Below are 26,717 nucleotides of genomic sequence, written 5' to 3'. Positions count from 1 at the left end.
TATATCTATATCCCAATAAAGATGGATTTTAGCCAAATATTTTATATAATATCTGTGTTACGTAAGATCTAAATGTTTCTTTCAGAAATTTGATATTCTGCTTAGCAATCCCATTTACCAATTGAACACAGAATATGATGATGCAAAAAAAATTCAGATTAAGCTAAATCCTGCCTAACCTAACCTTACCCCTGCAATTACAAACCTGTGCTTTTCCGGGTGACGGCAGGCCGGGTCTGGCTGCTTTCCATGATCTTCACTAAAATGATCTTATATGGGGTTTTTGTTGTTAGTTTATGGTTATATCACTTATATATATATATATATATATATATATATATATATATATATATATATATATATATATATATATATGTGTGTGTGTGTGTGTGTGTGTGTGTGTGTGTGTGTGTGTGTGTGTATCACATGACACAATGGAGTGTTCATGTACCAAATCATTTGTACTTGGATAATATTCATCATCTTCCAGTCGGTCATGGGTATGTAGACGCAAACTCAGTGCATGTGACGTGAACTTCTGTTGAAACTCAAGTCAATAGTAAAGCCTTCATTTTAAATAGAACCTTTGCATAACCTGTATGAAGTGCAACAACTTTAAATATTTAATCTATCACTTGGAATTATTCTATAAATATCCAATTGTACAACATATGATCCACCCAAACCCAGCCTAGCAAGACTTCAGTCTACAATGGCCAAAGTTAACTATGATATCCTTCTGTCTGAATCATTTCTACTGTTCCTTACTTCTTGAAGGAACATTTTATATTTATATCCCAATAAAGATAGATTTTAGCCAAATATTTTATGTAATATCTGTGTACGTAAGATTTATATGTTTCGTTATGAAATTTGATATTATGCTTAGCAATCCCATTTACCAATTGAACACAGAATATGATGATGCAAAAAAAATTCAGATTAAGCTAAATCCTGCCTAACCTAACCTTACCCCTGCAATTACAAACCTGTGCTTTTCCGGGTGACGGCAGGCCGGGTCTGGCTGCTTTCCATGATCTTCACTAAAATGGTCTTATATGGGTTTTTTGTTATTAGGTTAATGTTTATATATATATGTATATATATATATATATATATATATATATATATATATATATATATATATATATATATATATATATATATAAATATATATATATATATATATATATATATATATATATATATATATATATATATATATATATATATATATAATGTAAGTCTGTGCGTGTGTGTGTGTGTGTGTGTGTGTGTTCTGTCTGATTATGTCTGTGTGTTCCTTCAAGAAGCAAGAAAAAGTAGAAATGGTACAGACTGAGAAGGAAGCCATAGGTATCGTTGGCTAATGTAGGCTTTGGTCTTGCTAGTCTAGGTTTGGCTCAATCATATTTTGTAAAATGAAATATTCATTATCATTTTTACATGGCAAATGAATATTTAGGTTTCTTCACTTTATATAGGTCATCCAAAAGTTCGTTTTAAAGTGAAGACTTTAATATTGACCTGAGTATCAACAGAAGTTCACGTCACATGCACTGAGTTTGCGTCTACATACCCATGACCGACTGGAAGATGATGAATATTATCCAAGTACGTGAATTGGTACATGAACACTCCATTGTGTCATGTGATAACACACACACACACACACACACACACACACACACACACACACACACACACACACATACTGTCTGTTTGTCTGTCTCTCTCTCTCTCTCTCTCTCTCTCTCTCTCTCTCTCTCTCTCTCTCTCTCTCTCTCTCTCTCTCTCTCTCTCTCTCTCTCTACATTTTCCAGGTGACTCGTCACTGCTTTGTATCTTTATTATATACAATATGTTAAAGTGAACTAATGAAAGAGGAAAAATAAGTGTCATTTATGGAAAGGGAACATTCATCGAGGAATAAGTACTTGCCTGAATCAGTGGATGTAAAAGGAGCTACCAAGATTGGAATGAAATGTTGCACAAACTACCCATACGAACTACATGAATCCAGATGGATCATGAGATCAGCTAATCAGGTAACTCTAGCCAACGCTTTTAGGTCATAAATGCTTACAGCTTGTACTCACAGTATGTTTCAAGCAGATAAGGGAAGGCCATTGCCGTACTCAGTTGTTGGTCACAGTGATATGACAAGTAATTAGCTAGGCCTATGACCCTCCACATCATGAAGGAATTGCTCTTTAACGAGAACAAACAAAGCCAAATGTAAATGGTTAATCAAAGGTTGTAACGAAGTGTGTGATAAGGATTTTATGATAACTTTATATACCAGAGGAAGAGCTTTACACTCGTGTTATCCCGCCTCTTAACCTCGTATATTAACCACATCTTGTCATTCATCGACCATCATATAAGAGGATGAACAAGCGATAATGAACAAATAGGCAGATTATGAACAATACTTGTACTATAGAAACCAAGACAGATATAAGATAGATAAAGCAACACTTTGTAAATGCATTTATTAATAGCAAGAACCACCCAAAGAAATTGTTGAATATCAGAAGACCATGGTGATTCATCTGAATTTGAAATGATTTCGATACTAAGACATTAATGTTTATATAACTAATTCATAATTCTTCTCTACTGATAATGGTAAATGTGGTAAGATCTTTGATGTTAGTTAGATTTATTGTTATAATGCTGTCAGTGATTATGACTGCGTTATTAGAACCACATTAGAAATAAGTATTTGCATTTGGTTTATGTGCTATCCTCGGTGAAAGACTTAAATATGTACATTGTCTTTGCATTTTAAGGATATAAACTCAAACTCAAGGTATTTAAATTTCATATAAATGTGGTGCAATTATGCCGGTATTTGGGCATGAGCTAATCAATTAATCATTACTCTATGCATACCTCGAACTTCTACTGTTATGTAGAGTTTACCTAATCCTTGTTTCAAATACATTCTTTGTCATTTCTTAACACACTAACAATATCTGGCAGAAAAATTTGTATAGTAAAAATATCTACGGGAAAAGATCAAATGAGCATCTGTTTTAAATAAAAAAAAAAAAGAATCATTCTAAGTTGCAGTTTATAGTATGTATCTACAAATATATTATTTATGTCCGTCAGACATTTTTTATTATACCTATGAATACTAAAGAAAATTTAGACTATTTTACAGAAGGTCATTTGAGCTTGTGGTCCCTGCAGCCATTACGGACGACATGTTTAAAGTGAAGAAAGTGGAAGAGAAATTTAAAAAACACGTTACTAGTGTTTATCTTTTTTTCGAGTAAATTTTATCGTGCTTGAAGACTCTGCAGCTAAGGAATTAAAAGATTCGTTTGTAAGGTAAATTTTGGTTTGTTAGAAGATAATATTGGTGGTACTTGTTCATAAGTTTACATTTTGAGTTCAGGACTTTTTGTGATTAATGAAATGACTTTATTGTATCAGTCGACGAAAGTCACATCTTTAGATTGTTTAGGAGCGTGTTTTCTCCCAGCAGAGATCAATGTAAAGAAAGTTGGGTTCATTAGGGTGCTGCCGTTCGTATGTTGAACCAAAGGTAGAGTTAATATTCCACTTAAGTTAGACTTTCAGAGCTTAAATTTAAATAACCAACGTGTCATATGACCTCCACCCCTTTACCTAGACCTGTCATTGCCACATGGGTTATTCGTGTGTTGTTGTTGTTGTTTAAGTAATGACTTCAGACCTTAAATCAGTCCCATAGGGTGTATGATCCTTTGACCCAATTTTTACTTGACTTCTTCCCAAAAGTTAAGAATATTTTCTAAAGAAGAGACTAGAAATATGCCATTTTTTCGGGAGACAATGGGGCAGTCATGTGTTGTATTTTGCCATTGCTGTAGGTAGGGTGTCAGTTCACCCACAAGCTGACATACTGAACCCTGTGGGAATATGATTTACGGTTTTAGCTAATTCAGCAGCACCATTCCCCTGTTTTTGTTATAATGGGAAGACCTGTGGTATATAGATTTCTTTTTATTACCATCTATGTATTAGGAATAAAAGTGGATTGATATGAAGTTAGATATGTATAGATTGTATTTAGGGACTATTTTCTCCTAAACTTGCTTATACATGAATTAAAAACATTGAGTATTAAAGTACATAGATTATTGAATTGTTAAAAGATTAGTGTGATTTTGTTTATATACTTTTTTTTTTTCATTTTTGACAGATGGAACCAATGAGCTTAGGCAGTCCTGTTGGGTCCCCAGCAGCTCCTTCACACACCACACCTGTTAGTACAGCTGCCAGCACTTATCTTCCTTCCTTTTTAATGGGAGCTTCCCCTTCAACTTCTGTAAGCACCATTGTCAAGTATTACTGTTAATCTTGAGGAAGAGAAATTTTTAGAAAAGTCTTGTTTAGAATATAGTGAGTAAACCATGTTGGGATTTTTATGTATTACCCAGGTGTGTATTGTGTCTGCCCATTATATGTGATAGGTAACTGGTATACAGATGTATTATAGGTTTACATAGAAATCATTTGGTAGTAGTTGGTAAGCAACCATCAACCAGGGAGGTATATTACCTCTTATTACCTGCCTGGGTATTGAGAGGGTTAGTGAAAGCATGTGTAGTGAGCCAGCATTTCAGTGGTTGTCAAGTTGCACTCTTCTGACCCACGTAGCTGCTTTTTCTTTCTGCCTTACCCACATGTGGACTCTTGACACTCTTTCCACAAACATCAAATTTGGGGAGGGTTTAGGATAAAGTGGAGGAGGGAATGATAAGTAGGTATGGGGTTGCAGATGTAATTGATAGTGTTGAAAGTATTCATATATTTTGTGCATCACCAGGCAGCAGACCTAATTTTTGCAAATGCTTGTGTTAAACATATTGTTTATACAAGTTGTATAGACATGAAGCAGAATTGACAGAAATGGAACACTGGGCTCCTCAGAGCTTAATGTCTGCATCTTCATAGCAGTTTATTATGACTCATAACTCCTGACAGTTATGAATCCGCCTTGCACCCTCATGTTACACTTGATGGTGATCTGCTCCCATTCGACAAAGCACTGGCCAAACTGTGTGTCACATAGAGCTTTGAATTTGAAGTGATTTTCTAATGCTTTTTGAAGAAATTCAGGATGTGGAACTTTGCCTCTAATGGACTACCTTTTCCCCCCAGATGTATGAAATGCCCATTGCTCAATTGTTCAAACGCAAACACAGCTTGTAAATTTAGAAAGCTTTAAATTTTTTCGCAATTTTTTTATAAATAACTCGTTTTAAAGCAAGGAAAATATGTGAGTTATGTATACTCTGATGAATTTTTAGACTGCTCTTTTAGGTGTTGTAGGTTTATATGACTTGGGTAACGAGGGAAGAAAGTAAATCTGACAGTTTATTGTCATTGTTCATAGAATTTTTTTCCAACTTTTGTTCCAGTCATTGTGACGTGTCTCATGCAGATCTAGCTGCACTTACCTCAGTCTACATTAACTGGTCTTGGACTTTTGATCATTGTTGTTTTTGCAGAATTTTTATTAATGTATAGTAGCAGAGCTTGCCAAAGATCCAAGTTCAAACTTTTTCTTTATTTTTATTAATATCTTAACATTCTTTTTCCCCATGATTAAAGTAAGTCAGGTAACATGCATCCATTCCTGCAAAATGTTTTGCAAGTGTATTTTGTTGCTCCATAGATTTCATAAAAAAAAATTTGTGTGCTTTTTATGCCCATATGGCTACAGCTTTATGTGAAGTATGTATAACTCTCAAAATTCTTGTATGTCAGACTGGACGTGGTGGAGGTGCAAGTCCAAATAAAACAACCCGTCAGTTTTCCACATCAACTTCAGTGTCCACACCTGGATCCCCACAGCCAACAAAAGATCCTTTTTTCTCCTCCAGGTAACTCTGATTATCAGTGTTATAAACCCTGATGAAATTTGAAATGTTTGAATTGATCACAGAGTAGTAAGAAAATTTTGCTGTAGAATATATGGTAGAGTACAAAAGATGGGTAATAATGACAGTAGACATGTACAGGATGTGCTGTTGAGGGAGAAGAGTTTTTGAAAGTGTTTTGTTTTGATAGATATGTTAGTATGAATTAGAAAATGTAATTAAGTGATATAGAAATGCCCTGTTGTAAGTCACCCAGATAAGATTTTGCTGAATTGGGTGATGTATCTCAGAAACTTGAAAAAAATATATATAAAAAGTGTCAAGAATTGAAAAAAATATATAAAAAGTGTCAAGAATTTTAAATGGCACTCTAGTTCGATAGCTGCACACTACTTTGGTTGGTGCTTCTGATTATTAGTTTCATCCAGTTCTACCTCTTTTCATCACGTAATTCTGTTTTGATAGATGATAATGTTTTCGAATAGTTAAAAACAATATAAATCTCATATGAACATGAATGAAAACGTCCATTGAATGATATTTATTCCTGTTGAGAACTGAACAAGGAAAGATATTAATGCAGAAGAAATTAGGTGATTAAATGCATTTTCATGCTGGATATTAGGCCATTTATGTCAACAGAGTGCCTAGGTCGCATCATACATTTGCTCCTGAATGCTAGAAGAAAGTTGCTCATAATATGGGAAAAATCTTGTTTCTTTTTTCTGATATAGAATTAAATATACATGTAAAGGTAAAGGATATGTACAGAAAAGTGGGTCAGTATAACTTTTATGGCCAAAGGATAGTACTAAAGTTATTGTATAGAGTCCAGTTGGAGACTGGTGGGGAGCCTCTGCTGCAAATTTATTCATCTATTCATGCCTATTTACAAATCATACATTAAGTAAACCTCTGCTTTTTTGCATGTCATTAGATTTTTCTTATCCAGCCTTGGTGAATGTTTGGAAGTCAAGAAAATTATCTCGGAAAGCAAAAATGGGTATGTTTGAAGGAATAGTGGTTCCAGCAATGTTGTATGGTTGTGAGGCGTGGGCTATGGATAGAGTTGTGCGCAGGAGGGTGGATGTGCTGGAAATGAGATGTTTAAGGACAATATGTGGTGTGAGGTGGTTTGATTAAGTAAGTAATGTAAGGGTAAGAGAGATGTGTGGGAATAAAAAGAGCATGGTTAAGAGAGCAGAAGAGGGTGTTTTGAAATGGTTTTAGCACATGGAGAGAATGAGTAAGGAAAGATTGACCAAGAGGATATATGTGTCGGAGGTGGAAGGAACGAGAAGTGGGAGACCAAATTGTAGGTGGAAAGATGGAGTGAAAAAGATTTTGAGTGATCGGGGCCTGAACATGCAGGAGGGTGAAAGGCGGCCAAGGAATAGAGTGAATTGGATCGTTGTGGTATACCGGGGTCGACGTGCTGTCATTGGATTGAATTAATGTGAAGCGTCTGGGGTAAACCATGGAAAGTTTTTTGGGGCCTGGATGTGGAAAGGGAGCTGTGGTTTCGGGCATTATTACATGACAGCTAGAGACTGAATGTGAACGAATGGGGCCTTTGTTGTCTTTTCCTAGCGCTACCTCGCACACATGAGGGGGGAGGGGGATGTTATTCCATGTGTGGCGAGGTGGCGATGGGAATAAATAAAGGCAGACTATGAATTATGTACATGTGTATATATGTATATGTCTGTGTGTGTATATATATGTGTACATTGAGATGTATAGGTATGTATATTTGCGTGTGTGGACGTGTATGTATATACATGTGTATGGTGGTGTGTTCGGCCATTTCTTTTGTCTGTTTCCTTGCGCTACCTCGCAAACGCAGGAGACCAACAAAGCAAAATAAATAAATAAATATATAATTAGTCCACTTCTTTGATTTGAAAATGCAGTCTATTTATATGTTCACATATGATTCTACACCAGTTTTGAACTTAAATTTCATATTATAAAGGACGTTGATAATATGTAGTAAAATGGTGGAGTGGACAGATATCGAGAGAGTAAGGATTGTGAAGCTGTTCTTGAAATTCAGTTCATATGTTGTGAGCTTGAATGATCAAACCAGACTTGAAGTACTGTACTGCTCCATGATCCTTGTTTTCTTTATATATGTCCACTCCATCATCTTAGCAAATCTTACAAGTATCCTTTAAAATTTGAAATAGAATATTAGAATTTTTATAAATTTTAAGTGAGTAAATGTCAGGTATTTCTTACCCACCCTGTATAACATAGAATTAATGAACATCAAATTGTAGGGAGTATGCTACTTGTATTGCTGTTTAGGAGTGTATGCCTTTTTAACGTGGGGTTTATAATTACGTGTCTGTTTTAGACTGGGACCAGATAAACCTGGGGGACCACCAACTCAAAGTTTAATGGGGATTCGAGGCCCACCAGCAGTACCCCAGTCCCCAATTCCTCCTGCACGTCTAGGTAGTCCTTATGTTGATCATCGTATTCTAGGTATGTTTTCTTATTGTCTTTTGGATCATTATTTTAATTGAATTTGATTGCATGAAATAAAATTTATTTTTGTGGTAGGAGTTTCCTGCTAAGGTTCCTTAAAGGTTATGAGTTTTCCTTAGGGAGTTTGGTGTCACGGTTCTTTTTGGTAGCATGTGGACCCTAATGATTATCTGTTGTGAGATCTTGAATTGGGTAATATCTAAAAAGAGAATCCTTGTTTTGCTGTTAGACTCTTTACAAATCTCTTTCTGCATTGGAAAAAATGCACTTCATATTAGTGAGGACAGTTTAACAAAGAATTTTTCATCATATCCCATTATGTTTAACTATATAGGTGCTCCAGCAGGAGGATATTTGTCACCTGTAACCCCAAGTGGGTATAGCACTCCAGGATCTCCAGTGGTCTCCACTTCACAATCAGCTTACAATAGTGCTATTTTCACACCCTCCAAAGAGTATTCTAGCTTCATTGGCCAAGACTCCTTACAAGTGTAAGTATTGCCCTGTGTTCTATGTTTATGTTTAAACACTATTGTAAAAAGAGATAGCTTGATACGTTTTGAGTTATGAATTCTTGATTTATAAATCAGTACATTGCTATAAATAGACTTTATTAAAATTTTGTTTAATGCCAAGTCTTTATCATCTATGAATTGTTTAAAAGAAAGTGTAGAGTGAAGCAATCAGAATCTTCAATACTCTTTTTGTTTATTTATTAATTTCATGGGTTAAATCAAACAGTAACACATGACATAGTCACTAATGAACTTTGCAATATGGTTTGGTTTTCATTAACCCCTTTTATGTTTTAGCACATTGGGCAAATCTCATCCATATGCTGACTGACAATGCAGGTTCCATTGGGCAAAATTTTACCCTCTTTGGTGGTGATTGTGCAAAATTTCACCCACTTGGATGCTGGTTGTGTAGTTTGCATCATAAGAAGTGTTTTATTTCATGGTTAACAAAGCTTTTGAAGTGCTAAGGCTTCTACTGATGTAAGGCTAGTCAATGAGCTAAGTAGGCAGAGCCTAAGTCTTGCTGTACATCCCCCGGTTGGTGTGTGTGTGTGAGGGTAACATTCCCAAGCCTCTGTTTGGTGCGGTGTCCTGCTTGTCCAGACAAATATGTGTTTTATGTGCAATGTGAGGTAGCAGAATACATTATTTTCTTTTTATGTTTTTTGTAGATAAATAAGCTGTTGTATGATAAACATTACATAATTCGGCAATAATGCTGCAACACTTAACCGAAAGAATTGTTTCATAAACTTACCTTTAATATTCAATTACTAGTATAAGCTTTTATGATTTCATGGGTTCATACATTCAGAGAAGTAGATTGACTATTTTGAAAGGGATATACTCAAAACACTCCTGTAAATGTTGAAGGAAAAAGACATAGGTGAGCTTATATTACACGTTGGTGTGGGAAGTTTAAGGGTCATTGTAACACAGCCTGCCATGAATGGGCAAGATAAAGCAGTTAATACTGGTATGTTCCATTAGATAAGGTCCCAGTGGGCTGTTTTCTTAATTCCTGTGTATTCCTTTGTATCATAGGTTGCCTTGGCTAGTATACACAAGATTGAGGAAATAGGGAGAGCAGAAAATATAAGAACGGTTGTAATAATGGGAAAGAGTAAGAGATAGTGATGTGAAAAATAAGAGGGTGTGATTGATCTTAAAAGAGTGTGAGAATGTTTCTTGAAATACTATGATGGAGCTTAGTGGCTGTGGTCAGAGAAAGTACAGAAGGCAAAGTCCCTGTCATCTGTTGTTGTGCTTCCATGGATAACTTGAGCTAACTGATTGATGTTTAAGACTGGGAGGAAAAATGAAATTCATAGTAAATATCTCAGCCAAATAAGGTGAATGTTGATCTGTGTACAGTTGTACTAGTTTTGAGAAGTCATCATAATGTGAGATGGGCAACCAAAGACATTCAGTGAAGTGCAGTACCAGGTTACCAATGAAATAGAAATATTTTGTGGTTAACATATGAGCTTTATAGTACAAAAATTCTTCTTACTCAGGTCAGCAAGTGATTCCTTGGAGGACACTTGGGTAACAGTATTTGGGTTCCCACCAGCAGCGGCTTCATATATTTTAACTCAATTCACTCAGCTCGGCACAATCACTGAACACCACAATCCAGGATCAGGAAACTGGATGCATCTAAAGTATCAGGTTTGTAAACTGCATTTGTTCTGTTCATACAGCTTTAGTTGGTCCTAGAAATGAAAAGGAACTCTCTTTTTGGGAATACAGTGGAGCTATTTTATGTGTTGTACAAGATATGGTTTAGCAGGGTTCCCTCATTATCTACATTAGTTATGTGTGCTATCATTTAGGTGCAGTGGAGCTATTTTATGTGTTGTACAAGATATGGTTTAGCAGGGTTCCCTCATTATCTACATTAGTTATGTGTGCTATCATTTAGGTGATTTATATTTCATGACATAAACTTAATGGATTATGTGTTAATTGATAGGAATGTAAAAGAGAGACTGTTGGATGTTAATGTGCTGAGAGGGGCAGCTGGAGGGATGTCTGATCACTATCTTGTGGAGGCAAAGTTGAAAATTTGTAAAGGTTTTCTGAAAAGAAGACAAAATGTTGGGGTGACGAGAGTGGTGAGAGTAAGTGAGCTTGTAGGGTTCCCAAGCCACCGGGAAAACGGGAAAAACCCGGGAATTTTATTGGAGGTGCTCCCGGCCGGGAAAAGGCCTGGAAAACACGTAAAATTGAAAATGTCCGGGAAAAACCCTTGAAACGGAAGTTAGGAAAAGGTTACTTCCCTTGGGCCTCATTCGTCCCTTGCTTTCGTACCCTGAATATACATTATTGCTACATTGCGGCTTTTTTGTGGGGCGAGTTGTATGGTACAAATCGAACTGAAATCGCGGTTTCAATAGCGCTTGCTCACATCTGTTATGGAGTAATGAAAGCAATGGTTAATGATGATCGTGATGGCCAATTTTTTGAAAAAACGTGCTTTGCATTTGCCAAGTCAACTCTTATTGACTCAGATTGGGTTAAAGTCTTTTTTTCCCAGTGCAATATCATTAAATACATATACGTTGTTTTTGTTTTACAGTTTACGTTTTTGTTGTTGATTTGTTTTATTTTTTGTTATGAGTTAGTTGCACTCAAGATTTATGATTAAAAAATAAAATGTATGATTTTTAAAGTGTTGAATTCTTTAACAATGAAAGGCAAAAGAACAACCAAATTTTTGTGTATGTCAAAAAAAAGAGAGAAAAACATTGGCTTCTTAATACATGATGTGCATCTGCAATAAGCATGCTCAAAGTACATGTAGGAAACTTTGTGTCTTTGTGGTTATGAATTATGTTTGCCCACTAAGTGGGTACAAATACAATTGTGTTTGTCCTATCTGTCCATCACAAAAGAACCGAATTCATGAAACTTGGTATGCAGATTGGAATACTATAAATTAATTTGTGCATATTGCCAAGAATTTTTTTTATCCATAATGCCAATTCAGTCTATTCAGCAATATTGATTCAAAATCCTTCTCTGGATTTTTAACACATTTGATTTGAGCTGTACACGGTCCAAGTAATGATTTATAATATAGAATATATATGTACAATAGGAAGACACTAACCATTGAAAACTAGTTGAAGATCTGAGTCATAAGTTTGTAATTATCCAAGAAGTAGCATCATGTACTTATTAACATCAAGAATTGAGAGTATGGTTGATGAAAATGAATTTTTACCAAACTTAGAATAATGTTGATCTTTATGGAAATCATTTGAATGCTATAGATTTCCAATATTTTAGGTAAATGGCCTTAGTCACAGTACTTAGTCAGAAAATTTCTGTATCATGCAAATTGGTCATCTTGTGGCTTATAAAGCATTGAAAGCCAGCCTCATACAGAAAGCTCTTGATAGTCCTGTCAATACAAGTCCAATCCTAAATCATTAGAACTAACATGGTAACTAAGTTATAGATGTGTTCAATAGAACAAACACAAACCAATGATCAGTGTTATCCAGATGGTTTGTCCATTGAAGTCCATTTAAGATTAAGTAGGCTGAAAACCCTGTAGAAAATGTCCTGGAAAACATTTACAGATCCTGGAAATATCCTGGAAAAAGCCTTGAATTTTATGTCAGTGAAAGAGTGGGAACCCTGGCTTGGAAAGGAGACTTGGGTGAGGAAATATCCAAGAGAGATTGAGTGCAGAATGGCAAAAGGTGAGAGCAAATGAAGTAATGGGAGTAGGGGAGGAATGGGATGTATGTAGGGAAACAGTGATGGCTTGCACAAAAGATTCATTTGGCATAAGAAAGATGGGAGGTGGGCAGATTAGAAAGGGTAGTGAATGGTAAGATGAAGAAGTAAGATTGTCAGTGAATGAGAAGAGAGAGGCATTTGGACAATTTTTGCAGGGACGTAATGCAAATGACTGGGAAAGGTCTAAAAGAAAACAACAGGAGGTCAAGAGAAAGGTGCAAGGGGTGAAAAGGAGGGCAGATGAGAGTTGGGGGTGAGAGAGTATCATTAAATTTTAGGGAGAATAAAAAAAATGTTTTGGAAGAAGGTAAATAAGGTGCATAAGACAAGAGAACAAATGGGAACATCAGTGAAGGGGGCTAATAGGGAGGTAATAACAAGCTATGGTGAAGTGAGGAGATGGAGTGAATATTTTAAAAGTTTGTTGAATGGGCAGATATAGGGTGTTTTGGTCGGGGTGGAGTGCAAAGTGAGAGGGTCAGGGAGAATGATTTGGTTAACAGAGAAGAGATAGTGAAAGCTTTGCGGAAGATGAAAGCTGGCAAGGCGGTAGTTTTGGTTGGTAATGCCGTGGAATATATAAAAAGGGGGGGGTAACTGTGTTGTTGGTTGGTTGGTAAGGATATTCAGTGTATGTATGGATCATGGTGAAGTGCCTGAGGATTGGCAGATTGCATGCATAGTGCCATTGTACAGAGGCAAAGGGGATAAAGGTGAGTGTTCAAATTACAGAGGCATCAGTTTGTTGAGTATTCCTGGGAAATGATGTGGGAGGGTATTGATTGAGAGGATAAAGGCACATACAGAGCATCAGATTGTGGAAGAGCAGTGTGGTTTCAGAAGTGGTAGATGATGTATGGATCAGGTGCTTGCTTTGAAGAATGTATGTGAGTAACACTTAGAAAAGCAGATAGATTTGTATGCAGCATTTATGGATCTGGAGAAGGCATATGATAGGGTGGATAGAGAAGCTTTGTGGAAGGTTTTAAGAGTATATGGTGTGGGAGGTAAGTTGCTAGAAGCAGTGAAAAGTGTTTACCAAGGATGTAAGGCATGTGTACGAGTAGGAGGAGAGGAAAGCGAGTGGTTCCAGTGAAGGTCAGTTTGCGACATGTGCGTAATGTCTCCATGAATGTTTAATTTGTTTACGGATGGTGTGGTTAGGGAGGTGAATGCAAGAGTTTTGGAGAGGGGCAAGTATGCAGTCTGTTTTGGATGAGAGGGCATGGGAAATGAGTCAGTTCACTGATGATACAGTGTTGGTGGCTGATTTGGGTGAAACTGAAGAAGTTGGTGAATTAGTTTGGTAAAGTGTATGAAAGAAGAAAGTTGAGAGTAACTGTGATTAAGAGCAAGGTTATTAGGTTCAGTAGGGTTGAGGGACAAGTTGATTGGGAGGAAAGTTTAAATGGAGAAAAACTGGAGGAAATGAAGTATTTTAGATATCTGGGAGTGGACTTAGCAGCTGATGGAACCATGGAAGCAGAAGTGAGTCACAGGGTGGGGGAGGGGGCAAAGGTTATGAGAGTGTTGCAGAATGTGTGGAAGGTGAGAATGTTATCTCGGAGAGCAAAAATGGGTATGTTTGAAGGAATAGTGGTTCCAGCAATGTTATATGGTTGTAAGGGTTGTGCAGTGGAGGGTGGATATGTTGGAAATGAAATGTTTGAAGACAGTATGTGGTGTGAGGTGGTTTGATAAAGTAATGAATGGGTAAGAGAGATGTGTGGTAATAAAATAAATGTGGTTGAGAGAGCAGAAGAGGGTGTGTTGAAATGGTTGGGACACATGGAGAGAATGAGTGAGGAAAGATTGACAAAGGATATATGTGTCAGAAGTAGAGAGAACAAGAAGTGGAAGACCAAATTGGAGGTGAAAGGATGAAGTGGAAAAGATTTTGAGTGATTGGGGCCTGAACATACAGGAGGGTGAAAGGCTTGCAAGGAATAGAGTGAATTGGAACGATGTGGTATACCGGGGTCAGTGTGCTGTCAGTGGATTGAACCAAGGCATGTGAAGTGTGTGGGGTAAACCAAGGAAAGGTCTGTGGGGCCTGGATGTGGAAAGGGAGATGTGGTTTTGAAGCATTACACATGACAGCTAGAGACTGAAGATGAATGAATGTGGCCCTTTTTTTTCTTTTTTTTTTTTCTTTTTTCTCCTGGTACTGCCTCGCTGGAGGGGGGGGTGCTATTTTGTGTGGTGGTGGTGTGGCAACGGGAATGGATGAAGGCAGCAAGTATGGATATGTACATGTGTATATATGTATATGTCTGTGTATGTATATGTTGAAATGTATATGTATGTATATGTGCATGTGTTGGCATTTATGTATATACATGTTTATGTGGGTGGGTTAGGCCATTTCTCATCTGTTTCCTTGCACTACCTCAATAATGCGGGAGATGGCGGTTAGATATGATAAATAAATGAATAAAAAGCATAGTCCCATGATGAATGTGTTGTTCTCATTATTATCTGTCACAGAAAGTTCATATTTGAGGATCTTTCACATATATGGGGTTTTTGTGTTTATGGCACCACAGGTGTTATCCCTGTGAATTTTGTAAAATCACCTAGGAAAAATGAGAGGGGGATTGGGTTGGATCTGTCTTCAGCATCATTCTGAGGTTAGTGTTATATTCTGTTAAGCTTAAAGAATTGAAAGCGAGAGTTGGATGCCTTTTGCTCTTTGAGCATCCTTCTGATGCTGCAAAGAAACAATAGATTATTTAGTGCAATGAGGTAAACTTCTTTACAACACTTTTCATACTTTGAAACTATTGCATTAATTTCTAGGTCTACAAATGAATTGTCCTGTCTGCCATGAGAGAATCTCTGTTATCTCTAGGGATTAGAAGCTTTTAGTACTTTACCTTCTTATTTGTTTAATGCCTCCCATTGTTTGTTAACCATCATTCAGCAGTAGCAGCTTAGTTTGCTTTAGGTATAGCCCCATAAGATTTTTCACATGTGCAGTGGTTGAGCATTGGAATAAACTATGTTGCAGTGTGGGATATGTAAAGAGTGTAAATACTTTCCAGTCATGGGTAGACAAGTGACTGATATCTGTGACATTTAGTATACTTGCTTCATATTCCTAAATAGTCAGATGTCTAAGCAATTTTTTAAGTTCTCTTAAAATTCTGCCCTTTGAAAAAGCAAATACAAGACTCCCTTTGATTTTCACTTTAGGGACTTAGGAACTTATTGTGGGATCAACCTGGGATTGTTTCTCAGGTAGTTTATCTTAAATACATATAGATACTCACTTGCCTACCTAATCCTGCCATCCGCTTGAGATTAAAGTGGGGCTTGTCGAAGGATCTTTCTAGCTGTCTACCAAAAGAATCTTTTCATTTGTGGTAATGTTTTTTATTAAGTTTTTCCATCATAGAGTTTAGGAAGGTAAAGCATATAAGCCTAAAATGCTCTTGTTGCATTCTCAGTGACTAGTTTTGACTTTTTTTTGTCTTCTGTCCTCTTTAATTTCTTATAGAATACCCTAAGATCTTCAGAGATTAGGAAGGGAAACCTCTGTTTCTGGTTTGCTTTGACAGTTTGAAACTCTTCTTTGAGGGGACATTTCATTTTGGATTAGAGCCTAGTTTTGCTGCTCAACCTGGCATATTTGTTTTAGTCATGTTATCAGGGAACTGCAGTGCTAACCACATTGAGAAAGCTTATTCTAGAGGAGTTTCCCAGAGATCTTGATATAACTCAACTCTGACAAATGTACCTTGGTTTAGATGGTGTGGATCAAGGCAGAGGCTTAATGTTGTGCCACAAGATAGCCTTTGGATGTGTTTGTGGTTGAATTTTTCTTTAGAAAAGTTTTACTGTAACCCTCTGCCTCCATGCTCTTACATCTTTTTGGATAAACTGACCCTGTAGAAAACATTTGAGTTTTGAAGAATGAAATAGTTTCTCTGTGGGGCAATTTTCCACAAGCAGATTTTCTCATTGTTTGCTTCTCTACCTTCCCCCAACTTGTAGAGTATTTTTCCTAACTTATGGTTGTCACCATAGAGGTGTTCTTGTTTCACAGAATTATAAGGGGGTTGGCCTTGTGTGACCTGGTGCCCAGTCGGATGTGGCAACTGCCAATGGAGGGGAGTTCTAAAATGAGTTATTACTACAGCTGCTGTGTAGGGGTTTACAAGGGATGAGAAGCATAAATCTCATGAGGAGGGTGATTAGAGGCATGGAGATGCATGGAGATTTCCTCATAGATGGTGGGACACCACCATAAAGTAAACAGCTTTTCCTCTTTTTGAAGTATTGTTCTAAATGAATGTTTGTCATTCCAGACAAAACTACAGGCCAGAAAAGCACTAAGCAAGAATGGGAAGGTTTTCAGTGGAAACATCATGATTGGAGTAGTGCCTTGCAGTGACAAGGTTGGTTTGAGAACATCTAATTTTGTATACTGAATAAGAGTTTCAAGATAGAGGCTGACTATGAAGCCAGTTATTATAGTGCTCAAGTCAATAAAACATGATATTTTCTACTTGTGCATTCTTATGTCATGTATCATAAGCACATGCAATTTATGATATGAGGTTAGTTCCATGGTACATACAAAACACAACCACTAACAATTATCACTTACTCTAATCTTATCAGTTATCCTCTAAACTTTAATTTCAAGGTTACCTTTTTGGTGCTTCTAAAAACTTTAACCATTGTATTTGCCAGTTTGTTTGAAAGATATTTTCTCTGTAATTATTTCAGACAATCACTGGTGACAAAGAGAATATGTCAGCAAATCTTAGCAGTATCATGTCTCCTAATAACTCTAGCATGATAAGCACTCCAAGAGCCAATATGCGACCTCTGACACAGGCATACCAAACTGCTCATGCAGAGCATGAGGTATGTATGGTTTTGATGCCTGAGTTTTATTATTTGCAGGGTATGCAGAAGATTTTTCAAGCCATTTTGTTATTTTTGTACAAGATTTCTAAAGCAGTCATTTTTATGCTAAGCTTGTATAACAAATAGTAAGGGGATGGGAAGCAAGGATACCCTAGGGAGATTGGTGTCCTTGCCTCATTTGCCCACCAGTGAGGTTTTGGCTAGGAACACCAGTCCTGCAAGGTCATCATCTCAAAAGGTGTGTGTGACCTTGGATGAAAGCAGCATACTTTCAGTGTCTTAGGGGAAAAAATGTGGGTTTGAGAAGGCTGGATGTCCCTACGCCTATGGCATTGAGAATGAAGGAAATTGTCTATATTGATGTAGATCAGGATTCCACCTGCATGTGTTACACTGCAAGTGAAAATACATCTTTAAAGATGATGTATCATTGTCATTAGAGGAAAAGGAGTATGGTTTCATTGAATATCTTTTAATTACCCGTGTTCATCATTTCCCTGGTCCTTATTGGAGTTAAAGTTCTAGGAGCCATTTAAAAGCATCCCTTCAGTTGCATGACTCAAGATTTAGATTTTTTTTTTTTTTTTTTTTTTTTTTTTTTTGTCGCCGTCTCCCGCGTTTGCGAGGTAGCGCAAGGAAACAGACGAAAGAAATGGCCCAACCCACCCCCATACACATGTATATACATACGTCCACACAGGCAAATATACATACCTACACAGCTTTCCATGGTTTACTCCAGACGCTTCACATGCCCTGATTCAATCCACTGACAGCACGTCAACCCCGGTATACCACATTGATCCAATTCACTCTATTCCTTGCCCTCCTTTCACCCTCCTGCGTGTTCAGGCCCCGATCACACAAAATCTTTTTCACTCCATCTTTCCACCTCCAATTTGGTCTCCCACTTCTACTCGTTCCCTCCACCTCCGACACATATATCCTCTTGGTCAATCTTTCCTCACTCATTCTCTCCATGTGCCCAAACCATTTCAAAACACCCTCTTCTGCTCTCTCAACCACGCTCTTTTTATTTCCACACATCTCTCTTACCCTTACGTTACTTACTCGATCAAACCACCTCACACCACCTATTGTCCTCAAACATCTCATTTCCAGCACATCCATCCTCCTGCCCACAACTCTATCCATAGCCCACGCCTAGCAACCATACAACATTGTTGGAACCACTGTTCCTTCAAACATACCCATTTTTGCTTTCTGAGATAATGTTCTCGACTTCCACACATTCTTCAAGGCTCCCAGAATTTTCGCCCCCTCCCCCACCCTATGATCCACTTCCGCTTCCATGGTTCCATCCGCTGCCAGATCCACTCCCAGATATCTAAAACACTTCACTTCCTCCAGTTTTTCTCCATCCAAACTCACCTCCCAATTGACTTGACCCTCAACCCTACTGTACCTAATAACCTTGCTCATATTCACATTTACTCTTAACTTTCTTCTTTCACACACTTTACCAAACTCAGTCACCAGCTTCTGCAGTTTCTCACATGAATCAGCCACCAGCGCTGTATCATCAGCGAACAACAACAGACTCACTTCCCAAGCTCTCTCATCCCCAACAGACTTCATTCTTGCCCCTCTTTCCAAAACTCTTGCATTCACCTCCCTAACAACCCCATCCATAAACAAATTAAACAACCATGGAGACATCACACACCCCTGCCGCAAACCTACATTCACTGAGAACCAATCACTTTCCTCTCTTCCTACACGTACACATGCCTTACATCCTCGATAAAAACTTTTCACTGCTTCTAACAACTTGCCTCCCACACCATATATTCTTAATACCTTCCACAGAGCATCTCTATCAACTCTATCATATGCCTTCTTCAGATCCATAAATGCTACATACAAATCCATTTGCTTTTCTAAGTATTTCTCACATACATTTTTCAAAGCAAACACCTGATCCACACATCCTCTACCACTTCTGAAACCACACTGCTCTTCCCCAATAATAATAATAATAATGATAATAATAATGAGCAACAGTAGTAGAAAACTGAATGCAGTTGAGCATTTTGTTTAAAGATGATGTGAATGAAGACAAATGTTTTGGCAAATCATCTTATTGTGCATAATAATAGATTAAGGAGCTCTTTTACAAATGTAGGATCTGATGTTTTGTTTAAACACGCTGGACATAGACTGAGGAACAAGTCTGTTAAGTATCCCAGGAAAATAGTATGCACGAATATTAATTGACAGATTGATGGAAGTTGACTGAATGCAGAATAAGTGGAGAGCAAGGGGTTTTTAGGAAAGGTAGGGGATGTGTTGATCAAATTTTTGTAGTAAAGATGACTCTGGAAAAATATTTAGCAAAAGGTAAGAAGTTGTATGCAGCTTTTATGGACTTGAAAAAAGTTTGTGACAGTTGAGCGGAATGCTTTGTGGGATGTGTTAAGGATAGTGGTGGATGGTGTAAAAGCATTGTATTGGGGAGTAAATGCATGCATAAGAGTGGATAGAGAGCTGAGCTAAAGTTTTGGGATACATGTAGGTATGAGGCAGGGCTGTGTGATTCACCATAGCTTTTTGATGTACACACACCTTGACATTGCATTATGCGTGAGAGGGCTGACACATAGTCCTATGACCAATTCTGGCTCACTATCCCTCGCAGCCAGAGTGCTGAAGTTTTTGGTTATCAAGAAACATGCAGTGAAGAGAGGGGTAGAGCTGTGAGCATGCCAAGGGAAATAACTGTGGGTTGGGTTGTCTTTTATCTTTAGTGGGAAGTTAATAAATGTTGATGGTCTATCCGAGTTTGTCCCCTTCTGAAAGGACTTGACAAAAGAACAAATAGCTTCAGTTATTAGTTTGTACATGGAACAGAAGCCAGTAAGGGAAATATTAAGAATTATCATTGGTAGTGTCTGATCAATTCAAGTATGGATAATAAGATTTCTCTAGAGTGGAGGTAAGGCAACACCAGCACGAAGGGAAAACTCAGGAAGGCTCTTAAGACTTCACCACACACACTAACCATCCTGAAATGTCAGCTAGAAGCTAATCCACATTGTCTGCACAAAAATGGAAAAAAAGGACCCCAAGACTGATTGGTGAAGTGTCAGTAAGGACATTTCATTGGTGCATCTATGACAACCTGTGCTTCAGCTGCCATTGCACCTAAAAGAAGCCCCTTCTCACCCTTTGTAGAGGCACCCTAAGATTGCGTTTGCCAAGACACACCTTCAGTGGAATAAGACTAAGTGGAAGCACATGCTATGGAGCGTCGAAGCCATGTTTTCCGTGACTGGGGACCGAGTTGTCATGTTTATCGGTGCACCGGGAGTGACCCTCTCGATCCTAAGTATACTTCAGTACTGTTAAACACCCTGATTCTCTCATGGTTTAGGGTTATTTTTCTTAGTATGGAATTTGTGACCTTGTCATACTGCCCAGACATCAAACCATGAATCAGCACAACTACCTCGAGCTACTGATGGGCTATTTACCAGACTGTTGTCAGAAGTGCCATGCAGACTTGTTCATGCAGGATGGTGCTCCTTGCCATACAGCAAAATCTGTGAAACAGTGGCTTACTGACTGTGGAATACTTTTCATTAATGATTAGCCTGAAAACAGCTCAGATATTAATCTGATAGAGAACTTGTAGAGCATCATTAAGCGCCGAATTTCAGGGAAGGATAGTACCAGTGTCCCCAAGCTTGAGGCGGCCATTAGTGAAGAGTGGCATAATTTGGAATGTCAGATTCTCAAGAACTTGGCAGAGTCTTTGTCTTCATGCCTTTAAGAAGGTATGAAGAGGAAAGAGAAGCAAATTACCTATCAAAACTCTATGAATAAAACTAATGAACAGTTTATCTTTATTTTTATCCCTTGGCTTCCCTGTGCATAATGCACTGTCAAGGCTTGTATGTGGATGGAGAAATAAGAAAGATGAAAGCAAAATCAGGGAAAAGGAGTGCAGAGATGGAGTGTGGAGGTAAACTATGGTGGCTCGTGGCAAGCCCGTTTTGCAGATGATACTGTGTTGTTTGTGGAATGAAGAGGAGTTGCAGAAGGTTGTGTGTTGTATGATGTAAGCAGAGGAGATTGAAAGTAAAGGTAAAGTAATGGTGTTTGAAAGGAAAAGAAGTAAAAGTTCAGATTTTGTAAAACCAAGTAGAGTGAAAGAAAAAAGTGTACTAATTTGTACTGTTAATTATTTATATTTATTATACTTTGTCGCTGTCTCCCGCATTAGTGAGGTATCGCAAGGAAACAGACGAAAGAATGGCCCAACCCACCCACATACACATGTATATACATACACATCCACACACGCACATATACATTCCTGTACATTTCAATGTATACATACATATACATACACAGACATATACATATATGCACATGTACATAATTCATACTTGCTGCCTTTATTCATTCCCGTTGCCACCCTGCCACACGTGAAATGACAACCCCCTCCCCCTGCATGCCTCCGAGGTAGTGCTAGGAAAAGACAACAAAGGCCACATTCGTTCACACTCAGTCTCTAGCTGTCATGTATAATGCACCGAAATCACAGCTCCCTTTCCATGGTTTACCCCAGATGCTTCACATGCCGTGTTTCAATCCATTGACCATGTCAACCCCAGTATAACATCATTCCAATGCACTCTATTCCTTGCATGCCTTTCACCCTCCTGCATGTTCAGGCCCCGATCGCTCAAAATCTTCTTCACCCAATCCTTCCACCTCCAATTTGGTCTCCCACTAATCGTTCCCTCCACCTCTGACACATATATCCTCTTGGTCAATCTTTCCTCACTCATTCTCTCCATGTGACCAAACCATTTCAAAACACCCTCTTCTGCTCTCTCAACCACACTCTTTTTATTACCACACATTTATCTTACCCTATTATGACTTACTCGATCAAACCACCTCACACCACATATTGTCCTCAAACATCTCATTTCCAGCACATCCACCCTCCTGCGCACAACTTTATCCATAGACCACGCCTCACAACTATACAACTTTGTTGGAACCACTATTCCTTCAAACATACCCATTTTTGCTTTCCGAGATAATGTTCTCGACTTCCACACATTCTTCAAGGCTCCCAGAATTTTCATCCCCCTCCCCCACCCTATGGAACGATGTAGTTTACCGGGGTTGACGTGCTGTCAATGGATTGAACCAGGGCATGTGAAGTGTCTGGGGTAAACCAATGAAAGTTCTGTGGGGCCTGGATGTGGAAAGGGAGCTGTGGTTTCGGTGCATTATTACACGACAGCTAGAGACTGAGTGTGTACGAATGGGGCCTTTGTTGTCTTTTCCTAGCGCTACCTTGCACACATGAGGGGGGAGGGGGTTGTTATTTCATGTGTGGCGAGGTGGCGATGGGAATGAATGAAGGCAGACAGTATGAATTATGTACATGTGTATATATGTATATGTCTGTGTGTGTATATATATAAGTATACGTTGAGATGTATAGGTATGTATATTTGCGTGTGTGGACGTGTATGTATATACAAGTGTATGTGGGTGGGTTGGGCCATTCTTTCGTCTCTTTCCTTGCGCTACCTCGCTAACGCGGGAGACAGCGACAAAGCAAAATAAATAAATAGATATAAAATAAACAATTAAAGGGGTTGGTGTGAGTGGAAGCCCACCTGTGACGTGTGCAAATAGGGTGGAGGAATACTGGAAGGAGAGAAAGAGAGGAAGAATGCGTGGACTGGTGTATGTGAGGGAGGCATGTAAGTACAGGGAGTGGATTGAATGATGATATGTAAGACACACCTTGGTTTTAAGGAATATTCAGGAAAAAATCTTTGGTTCATACAAACATTTGATATTTACTTATAACATCATCAGACTACAAATGTCAATTTAGCATAGTACTTAGACCTTGCTTTTTTCTAAATCTGTAACATTCTGACCCTGCTAAATCACTGATGTGATTACTCATTTACCTGGCAAGATTTGTTGTGACTACCCCATCTCTTCTATTTGATTACAGGTATGATTTACATGAAATTTTATTGGTACTCCAATTTCTTTGAACACATTTATCATACACATCATCATAATCTATATATGATACACAGAAGATAATGCAACTTATCTGCAACTTGAAAAAGAGTTCTTGTTTGGGACTTGAGCATTGGTGTGCCTAATTAGTAGGATTCAGGTCAATTCATCTCAGAGTTAGTGAGCTGTTAGTGACCAGTTGTTTGGTAAGGGAGGTAAGGAGTTTTTAGCAGTTTAACTTTTGTTGTATTACATGTGTGCATTATTTCTCTAATAGGCCTTTGAAATTCTTTGTACTGTCTGTTTGTCAGTTACTGAAAGAAGTTTTGTATTTTGGTATTGATTTTCTCCTTTGGTCTTGCATATGCAATCACTTATGTTCTTGAAATTTGAGAAATGCTCAGAGCTTTTATCATGAAAATGTGGATTCTGTAATTAGAAACTGTTATATGATTGGTTTAATTTGAATGTGGAAGTGCATAAGGGTTATGTAATGTTTCTGTTCTTTTTAACATTTCTGTAGAGAGGGCAGTACAGGAAATTAAGAAAGAATTGGGTAATGCCTAGACCTTGGAAGAGAATGAAAATTAATGCAGTTTTGAAATGCAGATCCTGCAGTTATGTCAGATAAATCAGCAGAGGACATGGATGGAACTAAGGTGCATAAGTGAAACATTTAGTTGGACCATGTTAAAGTTATAACAAATAAAAAAATGTACTTATATTTGTACATCTTAAGATTTCAGTAAAGTTTGACAAAGGATTTCATTCATTAGATTACTTTTTGCACATGATTACCACAAATTAAGTAGCAGTTAGGTAAGAATGAGCTGTAAGGCTGTATGCACTTTTGAACCCCATAAATGGTAATGGCATTTGAGAAAATTGATAATCAATTTTTGATGACTTCATTGGAAGACTAAGTTTCTAAAGAAAAAATAAAATCATGGACCATACAGGTGTTTGAGGATTGCAGTAGATGAAGATTACTAAAACCACAAATGTTGGGACGGAAACAAAATGATTGGAAGAAAGATATATTGTGTCATAATTCAGTATAATAGTTGGAAACATTTGATTAACTTGAATTCTTGTATTATCTTTTATTTTATTTTTCCTTTAGAAACAGTACAGGGGCAACGTAAAAAATATCCAGAAATCAAAATTTTAGAAACTTGGGAAATATTAAGATTTTTTTTGTATTAAAAGGTTTTGACTTTTATGTATTTAGTGTACAGTTATTGTGACATTGTGCATGTATCTAGTATAAGAAAAGCAATGCATGAGGTGTATGTTGTCAGATTGGTGTGATAGCTTAGGAGAAATGTACATGATGCACAGCAAGGGAGATTATTTGGTCAGATCATTAATTACTGTCGAAAGTCTGAAAAGACCAGGAGTATAGCAGCGTCCAGGTCTAAGACATACTGAAATTTTATGTTGTAGCTGTATTAGCTATTTTCAGATATTAATGTTAGGCTTCTTTCTTTTCTTTTTCTCCTTTGATTCCTCTGCCTACTTTTTTGTTGATATTCTGATTAACCCACGTTATTACTCTTTGCAGGTAGTACCCAAAGTTAGCACGCCAAAGAAGAATGACAGCCTTGTCTCGAGAGCCATGCAGCATATCTTAGGATTGTAGCTTCTTACCTTATTGTTTTATTTTCTCCATATTAAAATTTATGTGTACTCTTTTTATGACAGTTTTATTACTGTTATTCCTGTCAAATCACATTGAACTACCAGAGGGGTTTGGAGAAATGACATTGTTTCCAATAATGATTAATTTTGCTTGCCATTCGCACTGTATTGTCAAACCCTGTATGATTATCTAAATATTGCTATTTCAACTTCGACTTCAATTGTTCCCAGGAGTTTAACCTTCCTGAGAGTTATTTTGCTTCCCTTTTACTAATTATCCTCGTATATTTTCATACACTCTTAATTTTCCTAGTTGCTGCCAAGTGCAATTCTCTGTAGCAGATCTTTCAACCAAGCATTTTTATTAGGTATAGAAATTTGATTGTGTGGAAATAGAAACAAAGATGTTTAAGGTAGATTTTGCATTTTCTACCTTGTGAAATTGGATAAAGGTGACCTGACACATGAGATAAGCATTTCATTCATGTAATTGTAGTAGAACAGAATCATATTACAATTGTTAATGAAGATTTCTTCTTATGAAAGTAGAGGATTTGTCTGCTTCCTTTCAGCATCTGATTTAGTGATGTTGAACCATAGTGTTTAGAAGTATACTTTATTTATAAGACTGGTTTGCTTTTAAACCTGAGTATTTTGGCATCAGAGCCTTGGATGAAGAAAGTGAAGGAAAGAAAAAAGAAGACAGCTGGCATTGCATAACAGGATCACCATGCTCGTACCATACCCAATTCCATCTTTATCACACTTTCACATCCCTGTTGATTATTGCCGAGCTTTGTAAACAGTTGTGTTTAGAAACTTTGGTCATAGGTATCAGAGATATTGAGGAATAATGCATTTTAGATAACTTGGATAGCTGTTTGAATACTGCAGATCTAGGAATTTTATCATAATAGGTACCCTGCATTGAAGAGGATATATGGTACAGAGGGTTGTAATTGTTACAAAGATCTGCATGGGCAGTTCTTTTCTAGATGTCAATGTGATTTTACATTGGACTTCTCAAGCTGTATATGGGCCTTTTACTAACAAGAACTATAGATTTGCTTGATCTTGTTCCTTGTTAATGTAGCTTTGTTTAATATTTTGATTTATTGTCTCAGGATTCACTTCAAAGTATTTGTCGGTTTACTAGCCATCCTTAATGCATAGTGTTTAAGGTAAATCATTAAAATGTCTCATCTATGAAAATAAGAATGGCATAATAAACTGAGATGCTGAGCGTATCTGTGAGATTGATATTATGGCTTTGATTGTTTTAATGGTTTTAGTATGTATTTCAAGTGAGTCTGCACTTTTTATATGGTCTTTTGTTACCCTTGAGAATATGACAAGAAGTCTTAGTACAGTGTCATGTTAATCGTAGGTATATCTTTACAGTGATTTGTTTTCATTGTTATTACTTTTTATCCCTTCATTTTTTCTGTCTCAGAATCTTTCCATTTTGAAATGATTTCGTCAAGAGGAAGAAAGATTTAGACAGGTGTAGCCAGCAAGACTAACC

The 26,717-nt window shown here is 37.4% G+C and overlaps 1 protein-coding gene across 3 annotated transcripts; it reads left to right on the top strand.

Moving 5' to 3' along the window:
- The first annotated feature begins 3,198 nt into the window (after window positions 1–3,198).
- LOC139765201 (nucleoporin NUP35-like) lies at window positions 3,199–25,245 on the top strand. 3 transcript variants are annotated; one of them, XM_071692497.1, is made up of 9 exons: window positions 3,199–3,337; window positions 4,199–4,324; window positions 5,770–5,885; window positions 8,242–8,372; window positions 8,710–8,866; window positions 10,411–10,564; window positions 16,957–17,046; window positions 17,381–17,521; window positions 25,116–25,245. In XM_071692497.1, the coding sequence occupies exons 2-9, from the start codon at window positions 4,199–4,201 to the stop codon at window positions 25,191–25,193; spliced, it is 993 nt and encodes a 330-aa protein (XP_071548598.1). In that variant the 5' UTR covers window positions 3,199–3,337; the 3' UTR covers window positions 25,194–25,245. The 3 variants fall into 3 exon arrangements, with proteins under 3 accessions (XP_071548598.1, XP_071548597.1, XP_071548599.1); XM_071692496.1 differs by having other exon boundaries at window positions 3,203–3,342; XM_071692498.1 differs by lacking the exon at window positions 16,957–17,046 and having other exon boundaries at window positions 3,203–3,342.
- Window positions 25,246–26,717: the final 1,472 nt, after the last annotated feature.

This window comes from Panulirus ornatus, chromosome 53, assembly GCF_036320965.1.
Source record: "Panulirus ornatus isolate Po-2019 chromosome 53, ASM3632096v1, whole genome shotgun sequence".
Taxonomy (NCBI): Eukaryota; Metazoa; Arthropoda; class Malacostraca; order Decapoda; family Palinuridae; genus Panulirus; species Panulirus ornatus.
The sequence above is the reverse complement of the archived record's forward strand: the minus strand, read 5'-3'. Positions and strand labels throughout refer to the sequence as shown.